This window comes from Urocitellus parryii, chromosome 1 (assembly GCF_045843805.1).
Source record: "Urocitellus parryii isolate mUroPar1 chromosome 1, mUroPar1.hap1, whole genome shotgun sequence".
NCBI classification, from domain to species: Eukaryota; Metazoa; Chordata; class Mammalia; order Rodentia; family Sciuridae; genus Urocitellus; species Urocitellus parryii.
The window spans coordinates 190907925-190931077 of NC_135531.1; the positions used below are offsets into that span (position 1 = coordinate 190907925).

Sequence of the window (23153 nt, forward strand, 5' to 3'; positions counted from 1 at the left end):
ATTTCTTGGCTCAGACCCTAAAATCAAGGAGGGCCTAAAAGAAAACAACAGCCAGCCAAGGTTACTATACCTAGCAAAACTCAGTTTCAAATGTGAGGGGGAAATAAAAACTTTCCATGACAAGAATAAACGAAAAGAATTCATGAGCACAAAGACAGCACTGTACACAGAGGAATGAAAAACTATTCCCAAAGCTCACAAACAGAAGAATTTCAACAGAAGAATGATCCATTAAATGAGAATCAAGACAGGATAAAATATAGCAAAAAAAAAAAAAAAGAGGAAAAAAACCCAAAATGGCAAAAAACCACAAAATATATCCATACTAAAAACGGGTGCGAATGGTCTTAACTCCCCACTTAAAAGACACAGATTAGCAGAATAGATCAAAAAACAAACTCAAACTATATGCTGTTACAAGAGACTCATCAGCAAAGACATGCACAGAGCTGGGCATGGTGGCACACATCTATAATCATAGCAACTGGGGAGGCTTAAGTAAGAGGATCAGAAGTTTGAGACTAACCTCAGCAACTCAGCCAGGCCCTAAGGAAGACACAGTCTCAAAATAAAAAATAAAAAGGATGGAAGAAAATATCAAAGTATATGGACCCACACACACAAAAAAAAAGCAGGAGTAGCTATTCTCATATCTGACAATAACAAAACAGATTTCAAGCAAAAATTAATCAGAAGAGACAAATAAGGCCACTATGTCCTGGGAAAGGGAACAATCCACCAAGAAGATATGATAGTAAACCTCTATGCCCCAGATGTCAATGTATCTCATTACATTTAAAAAAAAAATACTCCATGACTATAAATACCAGATAGACCCCAACACAATACTACTGCGTGATTTGAACACACCTTTATCAACAATAGACATGTCATCAAAACATAAAATCAATAAAGATATCTCCAACCTAAATAACACTAGAAATCAAATGGACATCTACAGAATAGTCCATCCCCAAACAGTTGAATTTTATCTTCTTCTTGGCAGTGCATAGAACTTTTCCCAAATAAATTATATTCTAGGCCACCAAGAAAATCTTAACAAAGACAAAAAAAAAAAAATCAATATAGACCCATGTATCCTAATAGACTATAATGGAAAGAAACTAGAAATCAATAGCATGAAAAATAATAAAAACCACATAAACACGTGGAAGTTGGACAATACTCTCTTAAATGAAGAGAAGATCAAGGAAGCAATGAGGGGGGCTGGGGATGTGGCTCAAGCGGTGGCACGCTCGCCTGGAATGCGTGCAGCCCGGGTTCTATTCTCAGCACCACATACAAACAAAGATGTTGTGTTCGCCGAAAACTAAAAAATAAATATTAAAAAAATAATAATTTTTTTTTAAAAAAAAAGGAAGCAATGAGACTAGAAAAAGAAATTCCTAGGAATGAAGAACAGAGATACAACAAATCAAAACCTCTAGGACAGTATGAAAGCAGTTCTAAGAGGAAAATTAATAGTCTTGAGTGCCTACATTAAAAAATTAGAAATATTCCAAATAAATATGCTTCACCTGAAGGCCTTAGAAAAAGAACAAACTAACCCCCAAACCAGTAGAAAACAGAAAATTAGGATCAGAGCCAAAATCAATGAAATTGAGAATAAGAAAACAATACACAGGATCAATGCAACAAAGAGTTGATTATTTAGAAAGATAAATAAGATTGACAAACCCTTAGCTAAACTAACCAAAAGAAAGAAAACCCAAATCAACAAGATGAAAAAGGAGCTATTACCACAGACCCTTTTGAATACAGAGGATCATCAGAACCTACTTTGAAAATTTATACTCCAATAAACTAGAAAATCTGAAAGACACTAATAAAGTTTTAGGCATATATGACCTACCCAAATTGATTCAGGAAGATAGAGAAAACCTAAACAGACCAATATCAAGAAATGAAATTGAAGCAGCAATTAAAAACTTTCCAAAAAAGAAAAGCCTAGGACCAGATGGATTTATAACCGAGTTCTATCAGACCTTTACAGAAGAACACCAGTCTTTTTCAAATTATTCCATAATATTGAAAGGGAGGGAGGGAACACTCTAAATACTTTATATGAAGCTGGTATAATCATGATACCAAAACCAGACAAAATACATCAAGGGGAAAAAAAAAAAACTGTAGACCAATATCCCCATGAACATTAATGCAAAAATCTTTAATAAAACATTGTCAAAACATCAAAACCAGATTTTGAAAAAAAAAAAAAAGGTAATACATTATGATCTCAAGGATTTCATTCCAGGAATTCAAGGTTGGTTTAACATATGCAATCAATAAATGTAATTCCCCACTCAAACAGAATTAAGGACAAGAATCACATTATCATCTCAATAGATTCAGAAAAGACCTTTATCAGACCTTTATTCAGAAAAGACTTTTATCCAAGTCCAGCACCCATTCATGTTAAAAACACTGGAAAAGCTAGGAAATCAAAAGACCTTACCTCAACATGTTAAAGGCCATTTCTGACAAACCCAAAGTCAACATCATACTAAATGACAAAAAACTAAAGGCCTTTCCTTTAAAATCAGGAATAAGACTATCTACTCTTACCACTCCTATTCACTACAGTCACTGAAACATTAGCCAGAATGATCAGGCAAGAAAAGGAAATCAAAGGGATACAAATAGGAAAAGAAGTCATCAAACTATTTCTGTTTGCCATCAATATAATCCTATATATCTAGAAGACCCAAAAAAACTCCACCAGAATACTTCTAGGGCTTATAAATGAGTTCAGCAAAGTTGCAGGATATGAGATCAATAAGCAAAAATCAATAGCTTTCCTATACTCCAACAGTAATTCAGCTGAGGAAGAAATTAGGAAATCCATCCCATTCAGAATTAACCTATTTAAAAGAAAAAAAAAAAAAAAACTTTGGGAATTAATCTAAGCAAGGAGACAAACAAGCTTTATAGTGAAAAATTATAGAACACTGCAGAAAGAAATTGAAGAAGACCTTAGAAGATGAAATGACAACCCATGTTCTTGGATAGGCAAAATTACTATTGTCAAAATGGCCATACTACCAAAAGCAATATACTATTCAATGCAAACCCCACCAAAATATCAATGACATTCTTCAAGGAATTAGAAAAGACAATTCTTAAGTTCATTTAGAAGAAAAAGAGACCCAGGGCTGGGTGGCTTAGTGGTAGAGTACTCACCTAGCATGTGCAAGGGCATGAGTTCAATCCTCAGCACCACACAAAAATAAATAAAATAAAGGTATTATGTCCAACTACAACTAAAAAATATATATTTAAAAAAAAGAAAAGAAAGAAAAAGAGACCCAGAATAGCTAAAGCAGTACTAAGCAAGCAAGAAAACAAAGCAGAAGGTATCACAATACCTGGCAAGAAATTAAATTACAGAGCTATAGTTTAAAAAAAAAAAAAAAAAAAGGCATAGTATTGGCATCAAAATAGACATAAAGACCAATGGAACAGAATAGAAGATACAGAGACAATCCACATTCCTACAGCCATCTGATATTTGACAGAAGTACCAAAAATATATTTTGGAGAAAAGACAGCCTTTTAAACAAATGGTGCTGGGAAAACTGAATAGCTATGTGTAGAAAAATTAAATTAGATCCCTATCTCTCACCCTGCACAAAACTCAAATCAAAATGGATCAAAGAGGACTGGGGTTGTAGCTCAGTGATAGAGTGCTTGCCTAGCAAGTGTGAGGCTCTGGGTTTGATCCTCAGAACCACATAAAAATAAATAAATAAAAGTTACCCATCTACAACTAAAAATATATATATTTAAAAAAATGGGCTGGGGTTGTGGCTCAGGGCTGGGGTGTGGCTCAGCGATAGAGCACTCGCCTAGCATGTGCAAGGCCCTGGGTTCGATCCTCAGCACCACATATAAATAAATAAATAAAGGTATTGTGTCCAACTACAACTAAAAAATAATTTTAAAAAAATGGATCAAAGACTTGGGAATTAGACCAGAAACCTTGCAATTAGTAGAAGAAAACATAGGCTTAACACTCCATCTATAGATGCTGGCACTGACTTCCTCAAAAAGACCCCCAAAGCACAAGACCCCCAAACCAAGAGTCACTAAGTGGGACCCCATCAAACTGAAAAGCTTCTATATAGCAAAGGAAAGGATTAAGAATATGGCAAGAGAGCCTACAAATGGGAGAAAACCTTGGCCAGCAGCTCCTCCAATAGGGGATTAATCTCCAGAATGAACAGAGAACTCAAAACACTTAACACCAAAAGCAAATAACCTAGGCAATAAGTGAGCAAAAGAACTAAAACAGAAACTTTTCAAAAGAAGAAACACATGCAGCCAATAAATCTATGAAAAAATGTTCAGCATCTCTAATAATCAGGGAAGTGCAAATTAAAACTACACTAAGACTTCATCTCATTTGAATCAGAATGGCAATATCAAGAATATGAACAATAACAAATGCTGGAAAGATTGTAGCAAAAAAGGTTACACTTGTTCATTGTTGGTGGACTGCAGATGAGTACAACCACTCTGGAAAGCAGTATGGAGATACCTTAAAAAACTAGGAATGGAACCACCACATAACCCAGCCGTCCCACTCCTTAGTATGTTCCCCCCAAAGATTTAAAATTGGCATACTATAATGATACAGCCAACTTGATATTTATAGCAGCACAATTCACGATAGTTAAATTATGGAATCAATCCAGGTATCTGTCAATAGATAAATGAATTAAGAAATTGTGGTACATACATACAAAGGAGTTCTACTCATAGAAAAGAAAGAAAATACGGCATTTGCTGGATGGAAATGGAGAATATCGTGAAATAAGCCAAACTCAGAAACTCAAAGGTCAAATGTTTTCTCTCATATGTGGAAGCTAGAGTAAAGTAAAGAAAAGGGGGAGGGAAAGAGAGGATAAGATAAAGATAAAGGGAAGATCAGTAATGCAGAAGAAGGAAACTGAGAGGCAGAATGTAGGGATGGGTAAAGGAAGGCAATGCAGAATGAATTCTTAAAAGCGCATGTTAAGTGCATATATAAATATCCCACAGGGAACTTCACCTTTATACATAGGTAGAAAGAACCAATCAAATATAAACACATGAGTGAAAGGAAATCTAGTACAGTAGAGGAAGGAGAATGGGAGAGAATGGGGATGAGGGGAAGAAGGAGGGATCAGGAATTGAAATTAAATTCCATGCATGTAGGAGTTTGTTGGGATGAACCCAACTACTATGTGTAACTACAAAGCACTAATAAAAGAATACCAAAAAAAAAAAAAACATTATAAAAAACACAAAATGGATCACAGGCTTAAGCTTAAGTGTAAAATCTAAAAATACGAAATTTATAGAGAATAACACAAGAGAATCTTGGGAAACTTGGGCTAAATGAAGTGTTAGCCATGACAACAAAAGATGACTCAGAAAAGAAAAAACTGATAAACTGGAATGCATCAAAATTAACCTCTGTGAAAGGCCTTACTCAGTAAGAGGATAAAAAGATAAACTATAGACCACATATCTAACAAAGGGTTCATATCTAAAACACATATATAAAACCTCTTAAAACTCAACTTAAAAATAATACAACCATGGGGCTGGGGTTGTGGCTCAGAGGTAGAGTACTCGCCTACATGCTTGAGGCACCGGGTTCGATCCTCAGCACCACATAAAAATAAAATACTGTGTCCACCTATAACTAAAAAATAAATAAATAATGAAACCATTAGAAAAACTAGAAAAGATAGGAAGAAACATTCCACTTAAGAGGACACTCAGAGGGGCTGGGGATGTGGCTCAAGCGGTAGCACGCTCGCCTGGCATGCGTGCAGCCCGGGTTCGATCCTCAGCACCACATACAAACAAAGATGTTGTGTTTGCTGAAAACTTAAATATTTTTTTTTTAAAAAGAGGATACTCAGAATGCAAATAAGTAAATGATGTTTACTAACAACTAAGGAAATGCAAATTAAAACCACAATGAGACATCACTACACACTTAGGAACAGCTAATATAAAAAATAATGACATTTTCAATTGCTGGTAAGGATCAGAGAAAATGAATCACTCAGATATTACTGGTAGGAAAGTAAAAATGGCAGTCACTAGAAATAAGTTTGTTAGGATTTTTTATTTTTTTAACTAAACATATATTCGCCATACATATGACCCAGAAAATGCACATTTGGGCATTTATCCCAGAGAAATAAAATCTTTTGTTTGCATGGCAACTTGTTCATAAGTGTTCAGGGCAGTTTTACTGGTAAAAGTCAAACACTACAAACAACCAAAATGTCCCACCATAGGTTAATGTCACTCAAACTCAAAAGATTACATGCTATATGATTCCACTTATATGACATTGTTGAAATGATAAAATTCTAGACAGGGAAATAAACCAGTATTGATAGGGATCAGGAAATGGGGGAGGGTGTGACTATAAAAGGGTATCACCACAGGAGTATACTGTGAAGAATTTTATGTCTTTATTGAGATGGCAGTTACATATAAGTCTACTTATATGGTAAAAATTACTTAGGATTGGACATAAATTTTAAATTCCTGGTGCAATCTTACTTAACATATAACATCTAGAGAATCTGGTTGAAAATTAGATAAGACTCTATACTATCTTTACAATTTCTTGTGAATCTGTAATTATTTTAAAATTTAAAGTTTAAGAATAAAAGCAAACATATTTCACACAACAAAAAATTATATGCCCAAGCCAGGTGCAATGGTATATACCTGTAATCCCAGTGGCTTTGGAGGCTAAGGTAGGAGGATTGCAAGTTCAAAGCCAGCTTCAGCAATTTAGCAAGGCCCTAAGCAACTCAGTGAGACCCTGTCTCAAAAAATAAAAAGGAGTGGGGATGTTGCTCAGTGGTTAAGCCCCTCTGGGTTCAATCCCAAATTTCCAGCATATAAATGATCTCCTGCACAGCTCGGCTCCCTACCTCAGGAGTTGGTGCAGCATAGGCTGTGTATGGAGGGGGTGAAGCAGCCACAACTGTCTCCTCGGAAAGGACTGGTGAGCCAACATAAGCCTGTGTGAGTAAAGACAGTGGGGGATAAGAGCATGATGTTTACTTAGCAAATAAAAAGTTAAAGGACATAAAGTCGCAGCTATCTTGGGCTGGGTTTGTGGCTCAGCGGTAGAGTGCTTGTCTAGCACTTGCGAGGCCCTGGGTTCAATCCTCAGCACCACATACAAATAAATAAGATAAAGGTAGTGTGTCCAACTACAACTAAAAAATAAATATATATTTTTTTAAAGTTACAGCTATCTGGAAAGTAGAAAAACTTCCCCTAATCCAGTAGAGACAACTGGCCCATTAAGACGTCCCCTCAATTCAGGAACAAGGTGGTCCCTCACTATCCAGAAAGGCCCCAGAGGCACCATTGTTATCCAACTCCTTTTAAAAGATACCACACCACTTGACAATCCTTATGTTCACAGTCTAAACCGCAGCAGAGACATCTTACACTCAGTCTGTTTTTGCATTAAAACAAAAATTCTTTTTTTTTTTTTTTTTTTTTTTTAATATTTATTTTTTAGTTCTCGGCGGACACAACATCTTTGTTGGTATGTGGTGCTGAGGATCGAACCCGGGCCGCACGCATGCCAGGCGAGCGCGCTACCGCTGAGCCACATCTCCAGCCCCAACAAAAATTCTTTAAATTACCCGTTAGTGGAAAAGAAAACAATGTTTTCTTTAAAAAGACCCATACAGGACAGTGGGTACAGCTTACTTGAAAGAGTGGGTGCCAAACATGCCTAAGACCCTGGTTTTAATCCCCAGAGTGTGCACACATGCATACGCACACATGATACAAAAATTCTATACAAAGAATCACCCTCAAATTTTTACTATATGGTTCATATTAAAAGTCACCCAAAAAGAGAATTTTCATGGTATGGAGGGTAATGTGACTGAGCTGCAAAGTAGCCTGGCAGAAAGAAAACAATGACATTTAGCTATTAGGTTTTCACTTATTAAAAACATTCTTTTGTAAGCCCAAGTCTCCTTGGAGAGGACAGCAGAGCCAACGAAAGACCCAAATTTTTTTGTAAGCCTTATCTACTTTTTCTTTTCTTTTTACATAAAGAAATAAGAGAAAAATAAAATTACAACTAAAGAATGAAAACAATGGCCAGCGTTTCCTTAACTCCCTGACACAAAGGTGGCATTACTAAGCTCTACAAATGGGCTCTCTGTGACCTCCTGAAAACAGAAACAAGTCTACAGACAAGTCCCCAAAATGCTTTGGTTTTACAAACCTAAGATTCTATGCATAAAAAATGCAGTAGTTTTTTTTTTTTTTTTTTTGAGCCTTTTCCAGAGCAGAATTCAAGGTATTACAAAGTTTAAAATATACAAACATTTCTGGAAAACAACACTGGAACTTGCATGTCTATGTGAAGACAGTTCCTCCTGCCCAAACATTTGGCACAAACCAGCACAATCACTGTTAGCAAAAGGTGCTCTGTTCATTCATGGCTAGATGAGCAAGAAAGCCTTATCTTCCCCAGTTTCCTTTCCCAAACTCCTATTTTCCAATTTGTTACACAAGATGGAGGATGTTTAAAAAAAAAAAAAAAATTATTGGCAAATGCCATTAGTAACTTACTGTGTTTGTTCTAGAATCTTGCAGTGCAAATTTCCAGGCCCTGTAGAAAAGAAAAAAGGTATTTTATTTGAGGTTATGCAACATTTCAATGATTCTCAAATCCAGGCTAGGATCAGAATTCCTGAAAAGGCTTAAAAAAGAATAGGTCTTCAGATATTACCCCAAGACCCAATCAATTCATTTAAGTCATACACTAGGAATATATAATATACTTATGCACATATATAAAAGATAAGATTATTTTTTATAAATATATCTACGGTAGGTATAAGACTTTAAAATATGCTTACAATTTAATATCTGATCCATTTTTTAATAAATTTGAACTATACTGCAACTTGTTTTGTCAGTTCATGTTATATACAGATCTATTCATTTTGGGAAGGCTACACAACGAATAAATGTAGACTGTCAGCAACATTTTCTCATTAAAAACAATGCTTTTATTAACATCCTTATTAGCCTTATGTAAACAATCATACAGGACAAATTCCAAAGAGTAGAACTGCTTAGGTCAAAAGATAAAACATTTATTTCACTGGGTACTGCCAAGTGGTCCTACATAAAGTTTGTAACAATATTCACATCTACCACTCTTCCCTTATATGGTCATGAAAATTAGATATTTGAGTATGAAATCTCAGGTGCTCATCCCTCGCTTTTTGTACTGACTCCATCCCTCTTCTCTCATCTCTATTAATGCCATTCACTTTATTCTAATCTTACCACTTCCTTGAGTTGAAATTTCAGCTCATTTATTTTCAAATGTTCTGGTTTTCTAACAAATATGATTAAGTCTTTTTTCTGGCGGACACAACATCTTTGTATATGGTACTGAGGATCGAACCCGGGCTGCACGCTTGAGCCACATCCCCAGCCCAAACTCTAAAGTCTTGACAGGCAGAATGATGGTCCCCAAAGATGTCTACTTCCAAACATGGCAAAAGGGACCCTGCATCTATAATTAAGGTTAAAGACCTTGAGATGGATAGATTATCTTGGAAAATCAAGGTAGGACCAAACCAATCAAAAGTCCTTAGAGGCATGTAACCTTTCCTATCTGCAAAGTCAGGTGACAGTGAGAAGACAGACACAATTGCTGCTGACTTTGAGGAGTGAGAAAGGGGTCAGGAGTGAAGGAATGCAGGAGACCTCTAGAAGCTAGAAAAGGCAAGGATACAGATTCTCTCCTAAAGCATTCAGCAGAATAAGGTCCTGCAGACACTTTGTGTCTGAATTTGGTGTCAAACATCTTTCTTCCAGAAATGTAATAATACATGTAGATTTGTTTGAAGCTATTAAAATTATGTTAATTTATTAAAGGAGCATATAACAACTAGTTCAGAAGTTACTTAATCTCTCTATGCCTCAACCTTTTATGCCAGGAAAAACAATACCCACTTTATAAAATACGAACAGGATTAAACAACATCTGAAAAGCAGTTAGCTCCATGACTAGTACAAAGTAAGTGTTTAATATATGTTAGCTTTTTTTTTTTTTTTTTTTTTTTTTTTTTAGTTCTCGGCAGACACAACATCTTTGTTGGTATGTGGTGCTGAGGATCGAACCCAGGCCGCACGCATGCCAGGCGAGCGCGCTACCGCTTGAGCCACATCCCCAGCCCTTGTTAGCTTAAATTATTAAGGGGTAGTAGTAGAGTTACAGTTTATAAAAGCAGCAAATTAGCCTGACATGATCATTTCTCCATTAGTCTTCAATAAAGCCCCTCTCTCTCTCTCTCTCAGAAGATGCTATTTAAGACTCACTGATATAGGGCCTGGAGACGTAGTTCAGTGATAGGGTGCTGCCCTAGCTTGCACAAAAGCCCTAGGTTCAATCTCCAGCACCAGGGGAGAAAAAGACTCACTGATATAAATCAGAGGAACATGGGCTGGGATTGTGGCTCAGCAGTAGAGCGCTCGCCTCGCATGGGTGGGACCTAGGTTCAATCCTCAGCACCACATAAAAATAAAGGCATTGTGTTGTGTCCATCTACACCTAAAAAATAAATATTAAAAAAAAATACTTTAAAAAAATAAAAATAAAAATAAATAAATAAATCAGAGGAACATAAAAAAGAAGCTACACAGGGGATTTAAAATAAACCCTACTTGGCATACAAGTAAATTGAGGATGAACAAGGATGTGAATAAAGGGATAGGCATTGAAAAAAGTGGTCTGCAGGCTTTTATGATAATATCATATATGTACAAGTAATTCAGTAATGTCTGCTAGTGAATTCTCATGTCTAGAGTTAACCCACTGTAGGGTACAAAGTGGAGAGAGTAAATCCATTCTTCCCCCTAAATTTCATTTAGTGTTGGCAAGTTTCTGATCCAACACCAACAGCAAAGTCAACAGGCAGAGGACTAGTGAGGTTGGGCTTTTCTCCTGCAGTTTAGTTCCCTATCCCTTCTTCAAAGATAGCAGATGGGAACAATGACTACCAAAGAAAGCTGCACAGTACAGATGTCTGTGCTTATTAAAGACACATTTACATAAAAAGAATAAGACTGAAAAAACCATTCACCTAAGCCCATTACCCATTATAAATCTTAAAAAGAAAACACAAAGCACAAAGTGATTATTAGAAAGCTATTACTTTCTACCATTTCACCAGAATGGGATCCTGCCCAGGCAGTCCTGGAGGGGAAGAAATTAGAATCAGGAAAAACCCTGATAAATTTCTGTCATGCATTTGCAGAGTCCCTTATTCTATTGCCTGAAGGAAAACTCCACTCCCATTATTTTCCCTTCTGGACCACTGGAAATTAAGACAGAAAATAGTTTTAAATTAAACATAAGAAATCAAAACTCACAAACAATCATCTGTGCTTTCTGCACAAAGACTGATAGTTTTCCCATCTCGGCAAACAATCTGTAGCAGACAGTCTTTTGGCTTCCCATCTGGAGGCTGAATATCTATGAAAAATAAGAATGAAGGAAGATTTACATGGTTATTTTTTTAACAGTGTAGATAAGAAAAAAGTAAAAACAACAACAACGAAAAAATCAAGTGCTACAATTTAAAAAATAACCTGTGGCCTGACCAAGAAGACAGAAAAGAAACAGCCAGACTAACTGGCAAAATCAGCAGCCAAGATGACTTTTTTTAAAACTATTCTTTTAAAGCAAATATAAAGGATAATTGCAGGAAACCAAGACATCACAGATTTTAAGACCTTCAGTGGAGCCACCATCAAACAGATGCTAATTTTAAGTCATAAAATCAATACAGTCTAGGGTGGCTCCATCCTTCTTGGAGTTCCCAGCAATCTAGTTCCTTCTCCACACGATGACGGCATGCGTGTTGAAGAATAATTCAGATGAGAAAATCTACCTGTTCCAATTTTATAAGTCATGATCTAAGGGTCTGGGCCCCACTTCCACCCCTGCTGCCCCTCCCAGATAGAGTCCTAAAAAAAGATCATCAGGCAAGGAAAAAGATCCAGCTCCCATCAAGAATGAGGAAGAGGGCCAGGTGTAATCCTAGCGGCTCAGAAGACTAAGGCAGGAGGATTCTGAATTCAAAGCCAGCCTCAGCAAATTAGCAACTCAGCAAGACCCTGTCTCTAAATAAAACATAAAAAAGAGTCGTGGATGTGGCTCAGTGGTCCCCTGGGTTCAATCCCAAGTACCAAAAAAAAAAAAGATGAGGAAGAACAGATGACAGAAGTTGGCTAAGGAGGTGGTAGCTTACCCCGACACTCATGCCCTGTGCGGATATTGATGCAATCTACCGGCATATGGACCTTATCCTCAATACTCTGCCGAGTCTGGTCATCATAATAGATCAGGTGACCATCTGACCACAGGTCAAACCAATTCTTCTTCCAGCGCTTCAAAATAGTACCTAAAAAAATAAATGGGAAAGGTTGGCTTTGGGCAGAGTAAACAAAAGATTTTGTCCTCTAAGGATAGAACCAAAGGAAACTCTCCTGTGGTCTACTAAACACACCTGCACAGAACTGCCTGAAGCAGTACATCAAAATGGAAGTAGTAGGGGCTCAATGATGGAAGTAGTAGATGTGCTCAGTGGTAGAGCAGTTGCCTAGCATGTGTGAGGCACTAGGTTCAATTCTCAGCACCACATAAAAATGAATAAGTAAAACAAAAGTATTTTGTCCATCTACAACTAAAAACATTTTTTTTAAAGGGCGGGGGGGGGGGGGTAGAAACAAACACCATGGTGGCCTGACCCACACCTGCTGTAACAGCCTGCAGGCAGCATGTACTGTAGACACTGAGCAGGTTGCTAACCAAAGGCCAAGTCCCAAAATAAAAAAGTTAAGGGGGGAAAAAAAAGTTTGCTTGAGTTAATGAAAAATAGCTAATATCTAATTTCCCAAGTAGAATTAAGCTAAACTTTAAACGTTTTTGACTTCCTAAACTTTCCCAACATAAGCTAAATTGATCTGAAAATGCTGGACTGGAAAGTCTCTATATGTAATGAAAATAGTATCTTCCTCTCTGGGAAAAAAATGTTTATTTTCTTTTTCCTCAAGAGCTTTCATATATACTCTTTTCTAACATTTCCCCTTATAGGAAGCCCACAGCATGTTTGCAGACACACAGGACTGAGACACTGGATAAATGGGTACTCCTATCCTGGCACATCCTACTACCTCATGTTTCTGTCAGTTTGAGAGACCATACTTTCATTTGTAACTTGGACTAGGCAATTAACTTTATAAAGTTATAATTTCCTCATCTACCAGAGTGAAACCTGAAAGCGGACTCCGCAGCTAACTTTAGCTACAAGCCAACCCTGAATCTTTCTCACATCCATACACTGCCCACTATACATTCTGTTCCTGCACATCCTAGCCTGTTCTTGGCCAATGTGCAAAACTCTTGTTTCCCATACTTCTGTGTATACTCTCCTGCCTGATACTGATATCAAACTTGATATCCAGCCTTTCCACTACCTGCATCAGGCACCCTCCTCAATGGGAGGAGTAGTCACAGCACTTCCCAACGCTGTTTAGTGGTGACACCCAGCACTGTGATTGGCAGTGCCTGAACCTGCAGAAACTACCAGATTGAGTCATGAAAACAGGTGAAATCATCAGGTTGGGGGGTTCTGTTGAAGTATTTCAGAGGCAATCAAAGACCTGACTGCAGACTCCCAAATCAGGCTGTCCCTCGAAGGCCAAGTACTAGGTCCTATGCGGCAATGACAGGAAAATGAATCCTGGGGACTGCCTGGCCTACCCATAAGCACAAGTATATCTCTGCTTTTCTGTAACCAGTAAACGTAATATATCTCACCTCATTTTATGTTACTGAGATTAATACTTCTTCTTTCAGCAAAGGAAAATCAATCACATGTTTGAATTGGCCATTAAGAAAACGTCTGTTGAATATACATCTCTATAATAGCCATGGGCAAGGATACTGAAAATATCTGGACATCTATTTTGTGTATAAATATCACCATGCTGGGCACTGATAAGGAACACAAAAAATTGTTAAAAGGGTTACTGTTCACTAAAAGTCTACACCATTTACATTCAGCTGTAATGGAAAATGATTGTCCTCAAACAAGAATGTGATAGGGCCTAATGAGAAAATCAGAAGACATCCACAGAACCAGCAAAGGAGGAGACTTCCTCAAGGTCTAAACAAGGCTCCCGTGTCCTTGACCATAGGGAAGACTGGAACCAAAAACCCAAAACAAGCAAACTTCACAAAGATTGGGTCGAGGCTCCAATATATAAGGACTTTCTGTACAAATCCAACATTACAATAACTCTATCTATGCTAAGACTACCAGACTGTCACAGACCTTGAGAGGACATGTGGTTCTGCTCCAGATCTGGTCATACAGAACACACAAATTGAACAATCATCTCTGGATAGAAAGAGTGTTAATGATGAACTCAGTCTTGAGCTTTAATAAAAATCTCTTAACAGTTCCTTCACCTTCTGAATATAGGCCTTGTTGCTCTGAGGGTTTTTTTGTTGTTGTTGTTGTTATTGTTTTTTTAAATGTTTTTTTTCTCTCTTCTCCTTTCCCTAACAAGATTAGGGATACAGTGTTACCTTTTCTTCCCCTAGTTAACAGTCCTTGAACATCCACTAGAGGAAGAAGATGTGTACTGAGGATCTGGGAAGTGAATGAATATCTCACAAATCAACAAACGAATCCTAACAGCCAACAGGGAGCCCTGGGATCTGTACAGAGCACACCTGGAATATAACTACCCCCCACCCCAACCCTGGTGTCCCTCCCGATGGGGAGAATCATAGCCTTTGGGATAGGAGTCTCCCACGTTTCTCCTTTGCTAGAAAAGCAATAATCCTTCTTTTTTCTTTTTCTCAAAACAGTGTCCTTGTTATTGGATTGGCATCAGAGACAAGGACTGAGCTTTCAGCAACATTTCTACCTTCCATAGTTTGTTTACATCCAAATTACCTCATTTCACAAAATCTTAATTTTAAATGGAAACAACAATACCTACTTCATGGAGCTATTGTAAGAATTAAATGAGTATATGAAAAATATTTATAATGGGAACAAAAATAAACTTCATAGACAATTGTTTTTATATAAACTATCCAAGGTATGCAGTTGATTCTTCAATACTAGACTCAATATTAGCTAAGTTCTGCAGGCACCCCTCATGTCTCTGAACAGTAAACCAATTACATGTGCCACAGTTTAGAATTATAAATAATGTGGTAATCACCTTTTCCTTAATCCTGCTCTTTCTACGGCAACAAAAGAGTCTATTTTTCTTTAATAAACATAGGTGAATTTTCATTTTTAAACAGGATGAATCTTACTTGGAGTGGCAGCCTCAGAGGTGAGCTACTTATGAAAGAAAGATCTGAGACAAGTCTAGGAAAGTGGATCTCTATCACACTTTTTTTTTTATACAAATTTTTTTTTTAATATTTTATTTTTTAGTTATCGGCAGACACATCTTTGTTTGTATGTGGTGCTGAGGATCGAACCCGGGCCGCGCACATGCCAGGCGAGCGCGCTACCGCTGAGCCACATCTCCAGCCCCTCTATCACACTTTCTTAAAAGAGATTTAAATTTCTTTTCTGGAGTCCCTTTGGAGATTTATAAAAAAAAAAGTGTGGCTTTTGATAAACTTGTTGCCTCAGGTCCAGTCTTCCTCTACATAATTACAAAGCCCTCCTGTATTTCAGAATCTTGAGTCACTGCTCAGTCACCAGGTAAGACAGGCATTTCCCACACCCAAGATGATCAGTACCTCCATGCTATATATAGTACAGCAGCTAGGTGTAGTCAGATTCAGGCAGTCTCAGGTCAACCATTAACAATAAAGTATGCTACTAAGCAAAGAGAAAACAGTAAGGATTGCCATCATTTCCTGGTTCTTATCAATTCAACAAGTAAGGAGGAGTTCCAGAAGCTGGAGATACAGCTCAGTTGTACAGTGGCTGCTTAGCATGCGTGTATGAGGTCCTAGGTATGATCCCCAGTACTAAAAGAAAAAAAAAAAAAAAAAAGAGTTCCATGTGTACAAAAAGGTGTTTTATAGTTATGAAAATCCCAAAGAGGAAATTGAGGAAAAAACATAAGATTTGGGGCTGGGGATGAGGCTCAAGCGGTAACGTGCTCGCCTGGCATGCGCGGGGCGCTGGGTTCAATCCTCAGCACCACATAAAAATAAAATTTAAAAAAAGATGTTGTGTCCACTGAAAACTGAAAAATAAATATTAGAAAAATATAAGACTTTATGATTTATTTTTAAAAGTCATCTGTTTTAGCAAATAGAAATAGACACAGAACCTAAGGCAACCCACATGTCCTGTACTCACTCTGTCGCAGCAACCATCCACTCTTCACAAATGCCATTTCTTCACCTATAAGAAAAAGTTCAAAATTATACCCAAAAAGACAATGGTTTATCTGTTCTAAGTCTCAATCCTAAACCCCCTTTGATGTCATCTAAAGAAGAGCCCAAAGACAATGGACCCCACTGACCACCTGGCATTTACCAAATATCATCTTAGTGGGGTTCATACCTGCTCTACCCCACCTTCCATTCTAGGCTTCGGTCTCACCACCCACCCTGATGAGTAAACAGACATGAAGCAGCCTTAAGGGAACCAGGATTCAACACAGATAAGGACTTGGGACTTCTGATAACATTCCTGGGGTCCTAAGGTCTAGTTGTTCCAGCTTTACACCTGATCAAGCTGACATGGCTTAGTCAGATGTGCCACACTGGTGATGGCAGGCAGAGTAGCCAAGTCAGAACAGAAAACTAGGAGTCATCATGAAAAAGCTTGACAGTTTAACTCAATAAAAATAAAAATCTTCTAAATTTTAAAAATATTTATAACAAATTTGGGAAAAAAACACTACAACCAGATGGCACCAATGAGTTTATTTCCTTCACCTACAAAGCTCCTATATATTATAAAGAAAAGGCAATCACTTGAGTTTATCAAAAAAAAAAAAAAATTGAATAACACAAAAATAAATTCCAAAGAATATACTCAATTTGTCTCTCAATTCAAAAACAAAATTCAAAATGTAAAGTCAACAATTTTACCTATCATCAGCCAGAAGAAAAAGCAAACAAGAGGACAGAGAATGAATATTGCTGCAACCCTTCTGGAGAGGAATTTAACAGAATCTGCCACAATTTAAAAACTGTACTAGGCACAGTGGTGCACACCTGTAATCCCAGCAATTTAGGAAGCTGATGCAGGAGGATCACAATTTCAAGATCAGCCTCAGCAACTTAGTGAGGCTGTAAGAACTTAACGAGGCTCTAAGCAACAAGCAAGACCCTGTCTCAAAACAAAAAATAAAAAGAGCTGAGGATGAAGCTCAGTGGTAAAGCATCCCTGAGTTCAATCCCAGTACCAAAAAAAAAAAAAAAAGTTCATATACTTTGACCCAGAAATCCACTACTAGCAATTTGCCTTGTTGATAATATGTGTCAAGATTCAATAAGGTTTTTATATACAAGGATATTCACAGTAACATCACTTATACCACAAAATACTAGACACATCCAGCATGGCTCACAGATGAGTACCTCTATCCAGGGCAGAAAATCAGGCAACAAAAGAGAATGAAGAAATGAGGCAGAAGAACGTATGTAACAAGCACACACATCTCTCTCCTGCTCCACTATGTTCTGAAAGGACTCATGTAATCTATTGAGAACGTATGTCTCCAGGGGAGAGAGGAGGCAAAGCTATAACAGACATGAGGGTGACTAGCCCCATTATACCTTTTTCTGTATTCACACTTGTTTTCAATAATGTGCATGTATTATTATTATTTTTAAGTCCACAGATAGTTTTGGCAACTCAGATCATGGACTACTTTTGTTTTCAACTTTAATTTATTTAGAGGTACTAATTTAAACTCAGGTTTGGGAAGTTAGCATCCTGCAGCAAAAGCTGGTGTGTAAAAGCCAAAATGCAAATAAGTTTCCTTCATACAACTCCATGTACTAAGCATGGGTGAATTCTCACCTTTCTCCAAATATTTAGGAAAAAAGCTCCACATTGTCATCCTATACTCCAGCATCTCAAAACTTCTTTATTCTGAAGGTACTAGCTCTCCTTACAACTTTTGCCAACTCATCTAATTCATGCTGTCTGCCCTGTCAAGAAAGGAAGTAAGATATTCATTCATCTTTCCCATACTATCTTTTTCTCATTTAGGTTCTTGAACAAATAAACTGTAACCAGAAAGCTATTCTCCCACTTTCTCCAAGTGGATGTGAACAGACGGCTGCTGGCAGCCACCTTATAAACAGGATGGGCCAGCCCACAGGTAACTGACCCTTGAGACAACAGAACTCATTCTGCTGAGCCACCAACTCAACTAACTCTGGAAAACACCCTAATCCAGGGATTTCTACTAAGCAAAATTATAGTCTCTCCTCCAAGCTGGGCTGAATCTAGAACTGCTAACAGTCTAAAACAATCATTCTTCCATTAAGATTTGAAACAGAGAAATAATGCTATCATGTTTTCATTCAACAAATAATATTTATTTTTATTAATTTTTGTGGTGCTGGGGAGTGAATCTAAGTGCTCACACATGGTAGGCAAATGATCTACCACTGATCTGTAGCCTTGCCCCAAAGACTTTTACAGCAGCTACTATTGTGTTTAGCTTCATAATAGACACTAAGAATACACCAGTGACCAAGTCAAAGCAGGTATATTCATGTAGCTCACCCTCTAGTGGAACAGGTGAAACATAAAAGACAGAATGGAATGCTGTTGACAGTATATCTCTACAGTAATATTATTACCTCAGAATACAAAAGTGAAAGGGATTATGCATGTATGCTAAATCATAGATATTTATATCACAACTTCCTATCCCCGTAATATCATATAAAAAAGAAAATTACCTAGCTGGGCCCAGTGGCACATGCCTGTAATCCTAGCAGCTCAGGAGCCTGAGGCAGGAGGATCACAAGTTCAAAGTCAGCCTCATCAACTTACTGAGGCCCTAAGCAACTCAGTGAGACCCTGTCTCTAGATAAAATATAATAAAGGGTCAGCGATGTGGCTCAGTGATTAAGTGCTTCTGGGTTCAATCCCAGTACCAAAAAAAGAAAATTACCTAGAAAATAAAGGTTGAAAGACAGTTTTAGATAAAGTCTAAAGGATCTAAAGGTTTCCTACTATCTCTGATTATAATCCACTATTTGTATAGGTCAACATCTGATTTTCCAGATATTGTGCCTGTTTTCTTTGGTGTTTTCTTAGTATGAGGGATGGGTTTCTTTGGATGTCAACAAGGAGAAACTAAACAACTGATTTCAGAATCAAATTCCAGTCCATTTGAGTCAAGATTCAAAAAGGAGGGACTGGGATTGTGGCTCAGCAGTAGAGCACTTGCCTAGCATATGTGAGGCACTGGGTTCAATCCTCAGCACCATATAAAAATAAATGTTATTTAAAAAAAGATTCAAAAAGGAGACTAATAAAAACATCCACATCTAAGGGACATTATAAACATATCTTTGGTATGCCTCTATAAAATAGTTCAACACTATTAGAAAAAAGGAAACAGATTATTACAAGGAAGAAACTGGAATTGCAATAGAAACTTATGACTTTTGAAAAAGAGAAATTCAGTTAACTCAAGTAGCTTCTTATCTGGTATCATCCTGTCTACCTTTAGTCACTATACAGAAAATCTCATGGATCTCTCAGTGCCTAGTTTTTTATCTCTAACACTACTTTCCTCTAAAAGGAGCCAGTGATCCTTGAAAATGAGATGGTTAATTTAAAGACACGATACTCAAGATGTACCTAAGATTTTTTTTGCTGGAAAAACAAATGCACTGGGTATAGTGGCATGCTCCTATAATCTCAGCTCCTTGGGATGCTGAGGATACCTTGAGCCCAGGAATTCAAAGACAGCCTGGGACACACAGAATGACCTTGTCTCTTAATAAAATAAATTGCTTTCACACACAGCTGCAAAGCCAGCAACTTGGGAGGCTGAAGCAGGGAGACTGCCAAGTTTAAGGCCAGCCTCAGCTATTTAGCAAGACACTGTTTCAAAATTTTAAAATTTTTAAAAAGGTGGGGGGAATGGAGGCTGGGGATGTGGCTTTGTGGTTAAGTGTCCCTGGGTTCAATCCCTGGTAACAACAACAACCTGCTTTCAGAAATGCCTTTAAAAATGACACAGATAATCAGGCTGGGGTTGTGGCTCAGTGATAGAGAATTTGCCCGGCATGTGTGAGGCACTGGGTTGGATTCTCAGCACCGCATATAAATAAATGAATAAAATAAAGGTCCATCAACAACTAAAAAATACGTATTTTTAAGGGTTTTTTTAAATTTTTTTTTTTAGTTGTTGCTAGACCTTTATTTATTTATACATTGTGCTGATGAGAATCGAACCCAGTGCCTCACACATGCCAGGCAAGTGCACTACCGCTGAGCCATAGCCTTAGCCCTAAAAAACACATATTAAAAAAAAAAAAGAAAGAAAGGATAAAGATAATCCCAGTGGCTTGGGAACTTGAGACAGGAGGATCACTAGTTCAAAACCAGCCTTGGCAAAAGCAAGGTACTAAGTAACTCAGTAAGACTCGGACTCTAAATAAAATACAAAATAGGGCTGGGGATGTGGCTCAGTGATCTATTAACATGGAGTTCAATCCCCAGTACGTACCACCCACCCCCACCAAAAAAGAAGAAACTAGCTAAATTAAGGGCATCTAGTGGCCAAATCATCTAGTGGCATGTCAATTTCAAATAATTACTGTTCTTAGAATCAACAGAGACTGAATAGCATCCTGAATATAAAAGGATTAAAACTAGGCTAGACAGTGTGGCACACACCTGTAGTCCCAGCAGCTCAAGAGGTTGAGATAAGAGGATCACAAGTTCAAAACCAGCCTCAGAAACATAGCAAGGCCCTAAGCAACTAAGCCAGACCCTGTGTCTAAATAAACTATAAAAAGGGCTGGGGATGTGACTCAGTAGTTAAGCACCCTTGTGCCCAATCCCTGGTACTTTAAAAAAAAAAAAAAGATTAAAATAAGATACATAGGGGAGCGGTGGTGCTGGGCTTGTGGCTCAGCAGTAGAGCGCTTGCCTAGCACATGCGAGCACCTGGGTTCAATCTTCAGCACCACATAGAAATAAATAAATGAAAAAAAGATATTGTGTCTGACTATAACTAAAAACTAAATATTAAAAAAAATAAGACACATTGATATAAAATGTATTGGAAAAAAGACAACTCTTCCACTATGGAAGTATGATTTGATTTCACTCAGTTAAGGGCCTAGGGGTTAATTTAAAAAATATATATTGACACATTTTTATTTTGTATAATATCCCCTCAGTGGATAAGTCTAATGGTTGTTGTGCTTATAATGAGGGATATGTGCAGCTTTTACTGTTTTAGATATTAGGATTTCCTTTTCAAGACAAAGAGAAAACAAACTTCTAAGATGAGGGTTCAAGCATACTAAAACTTAGGTATATGAGAAGATATAGGTTAAAACTTGAAACCAACCTAAACTTCAGCTACTGGGGAGAATGGCCCTGGAGAAAGGAACCGTGGATTCACACACTAAATTATGTAATAAGGGATGTGAGGGCAAACTGGTTGTGACATATGTAATCCCACTGATCACCAGGGATGACTCAGCTTATCTGGCTAGCTATAGATGCCCCTTTCTCCTTTACTGCTTCATGTGTTTTCCTCCCAAAGCTGTGTGCTTGGACGATCTTCCCTAATAGAAGACCATTCTTCAGTCAAGTATATACAAACAATTGCACTCCACTCCTAGAACCTCCAAACCAACACTCAAGGAATGCATTGAGTGGGGTTACTTGCACTTGCTGAGCAGGCACTCCAGAAAAGCCCAAGGAATCCAAAAGAACATAAAAGTCCCATGATAATGGGAGCTTCCTAAACCACCTTATGGAATCTTTATCCAGATCACAAAGCATTAGACACCGATCTTGGGGCAATGAAGCTAGGGCATATAACATCTGACAAGGACAGAAAAGTGGCAGCCATCTGAGTGCAGGAGTAAGCACTTTATCCTAACTAACGAGATGCACATCCTTTGTCTATATTTACTGTGTTGGCCTCCACATTGGTATCACTACCACCTGGGCACTACTTGCCTCATTAGCTTCCATTACTGGCAGCAACTCATCCTGGCCTCAGCATCCAACCCATAAGCAATATGTGAGACAATCCAGACCCTCCACACCAAACAGGATAAATAACACACACCAAAGACAAGTCCTTAAATAAGCAGCTACACAGGGTGTGGTGACAGATGCCTGTAATCCGAGCTACTCAGGAGGCAGAGGCAGGAGGATTACAAATTCAAGGGTAGCCTGAGCAATTTAGCAAGACTGTCTCAAAATAAAATAAAATAAGGTCTAGAGATGTAGTCAAGTGGATGTGAGAGGCCCTGGGTTCAATTCCCTGTATCATAAAAAGAAAAAGACAAAAAACATTTTGAAAGTTCCAAAGCAATTGAACAAAGCAATTGGTAACTAAATTAAAATTTGGCCTTCTTTGCTTTATCATAGTTAACAGAAGCAAAAAACACAGCAAGCCAACTCCTGTCAGAGAATACTGGAAAGATTCAGAAAATAGAAGTATAAGATAATTCTAAAGGTGAAAGACATAGCAGGAGAATTTTACTGAAAGACTTAAGAGGCAAAGAAGTCTGGGGTGTGGTTGTGGCTCAGTGGTGGTACGCTTGCCTAGCATGTGAGGCAATGGGTTCAATGCCCAACACCACATTAGAAAAAAAAATTAAATAAACAAAATAAAGGTACTATGTCCATCCATAATTTAAAAAAAAAAAAAAAAAGTCATTGAGGCCTTCTACCCATCCAGGTAGCAGCCTTCCCTGATCCTGAGGATGGCCCCAGCACAGCTGAGAGTTCAACACATGCCACTTTTAGAAGAGGAATATAGGACAGATAGGTCCTAAACTCTCAGCCCTCTTCCTTTACTTACTTACTAGATGCTAACTCTGGGCCAGGGGCACA

At 37.7% G+C, this 23153-nt stretch overlaps 1 protein-coding gene across 2 annotated transcripts in view; it reads right to left on the reverse strand.

The window, feature by feature from the left end:
• Positions 1-23153, reverse strand: part of Plekhb2 (pleckstrin homology domain containing B2) — a 41807-nt gene that overhangs the window by 14192 nt on the left and 4462 nt on the right. For both annotated transcript variants that reach the window (XM_026388428.2, XM_026388422.2), the window contains exons 2-6: positions 16443-16487; positions 12345-12497; positions 11464-11566; positions 8644-8683; positions 6969-7058 (exon numbers count right to left, since the gene is read on the reverse strand). In XM_026388428.2, the coding sequence (XP_026244213.1) occupies positions 6969-7058; positions 8644-8683; positions 11464-11566; positions 12345-12497; positions 16443-16479 (423 nt within the window). In that variant the 5' untranslated portion in view covers positions 16480-16487. The remainder of the gene's footprint in view (positions 1-6968; positions 7059-8643; positions 8684-11463; positions 11567-12344; positions 12498-16442; positions 16488-23153) is intronic.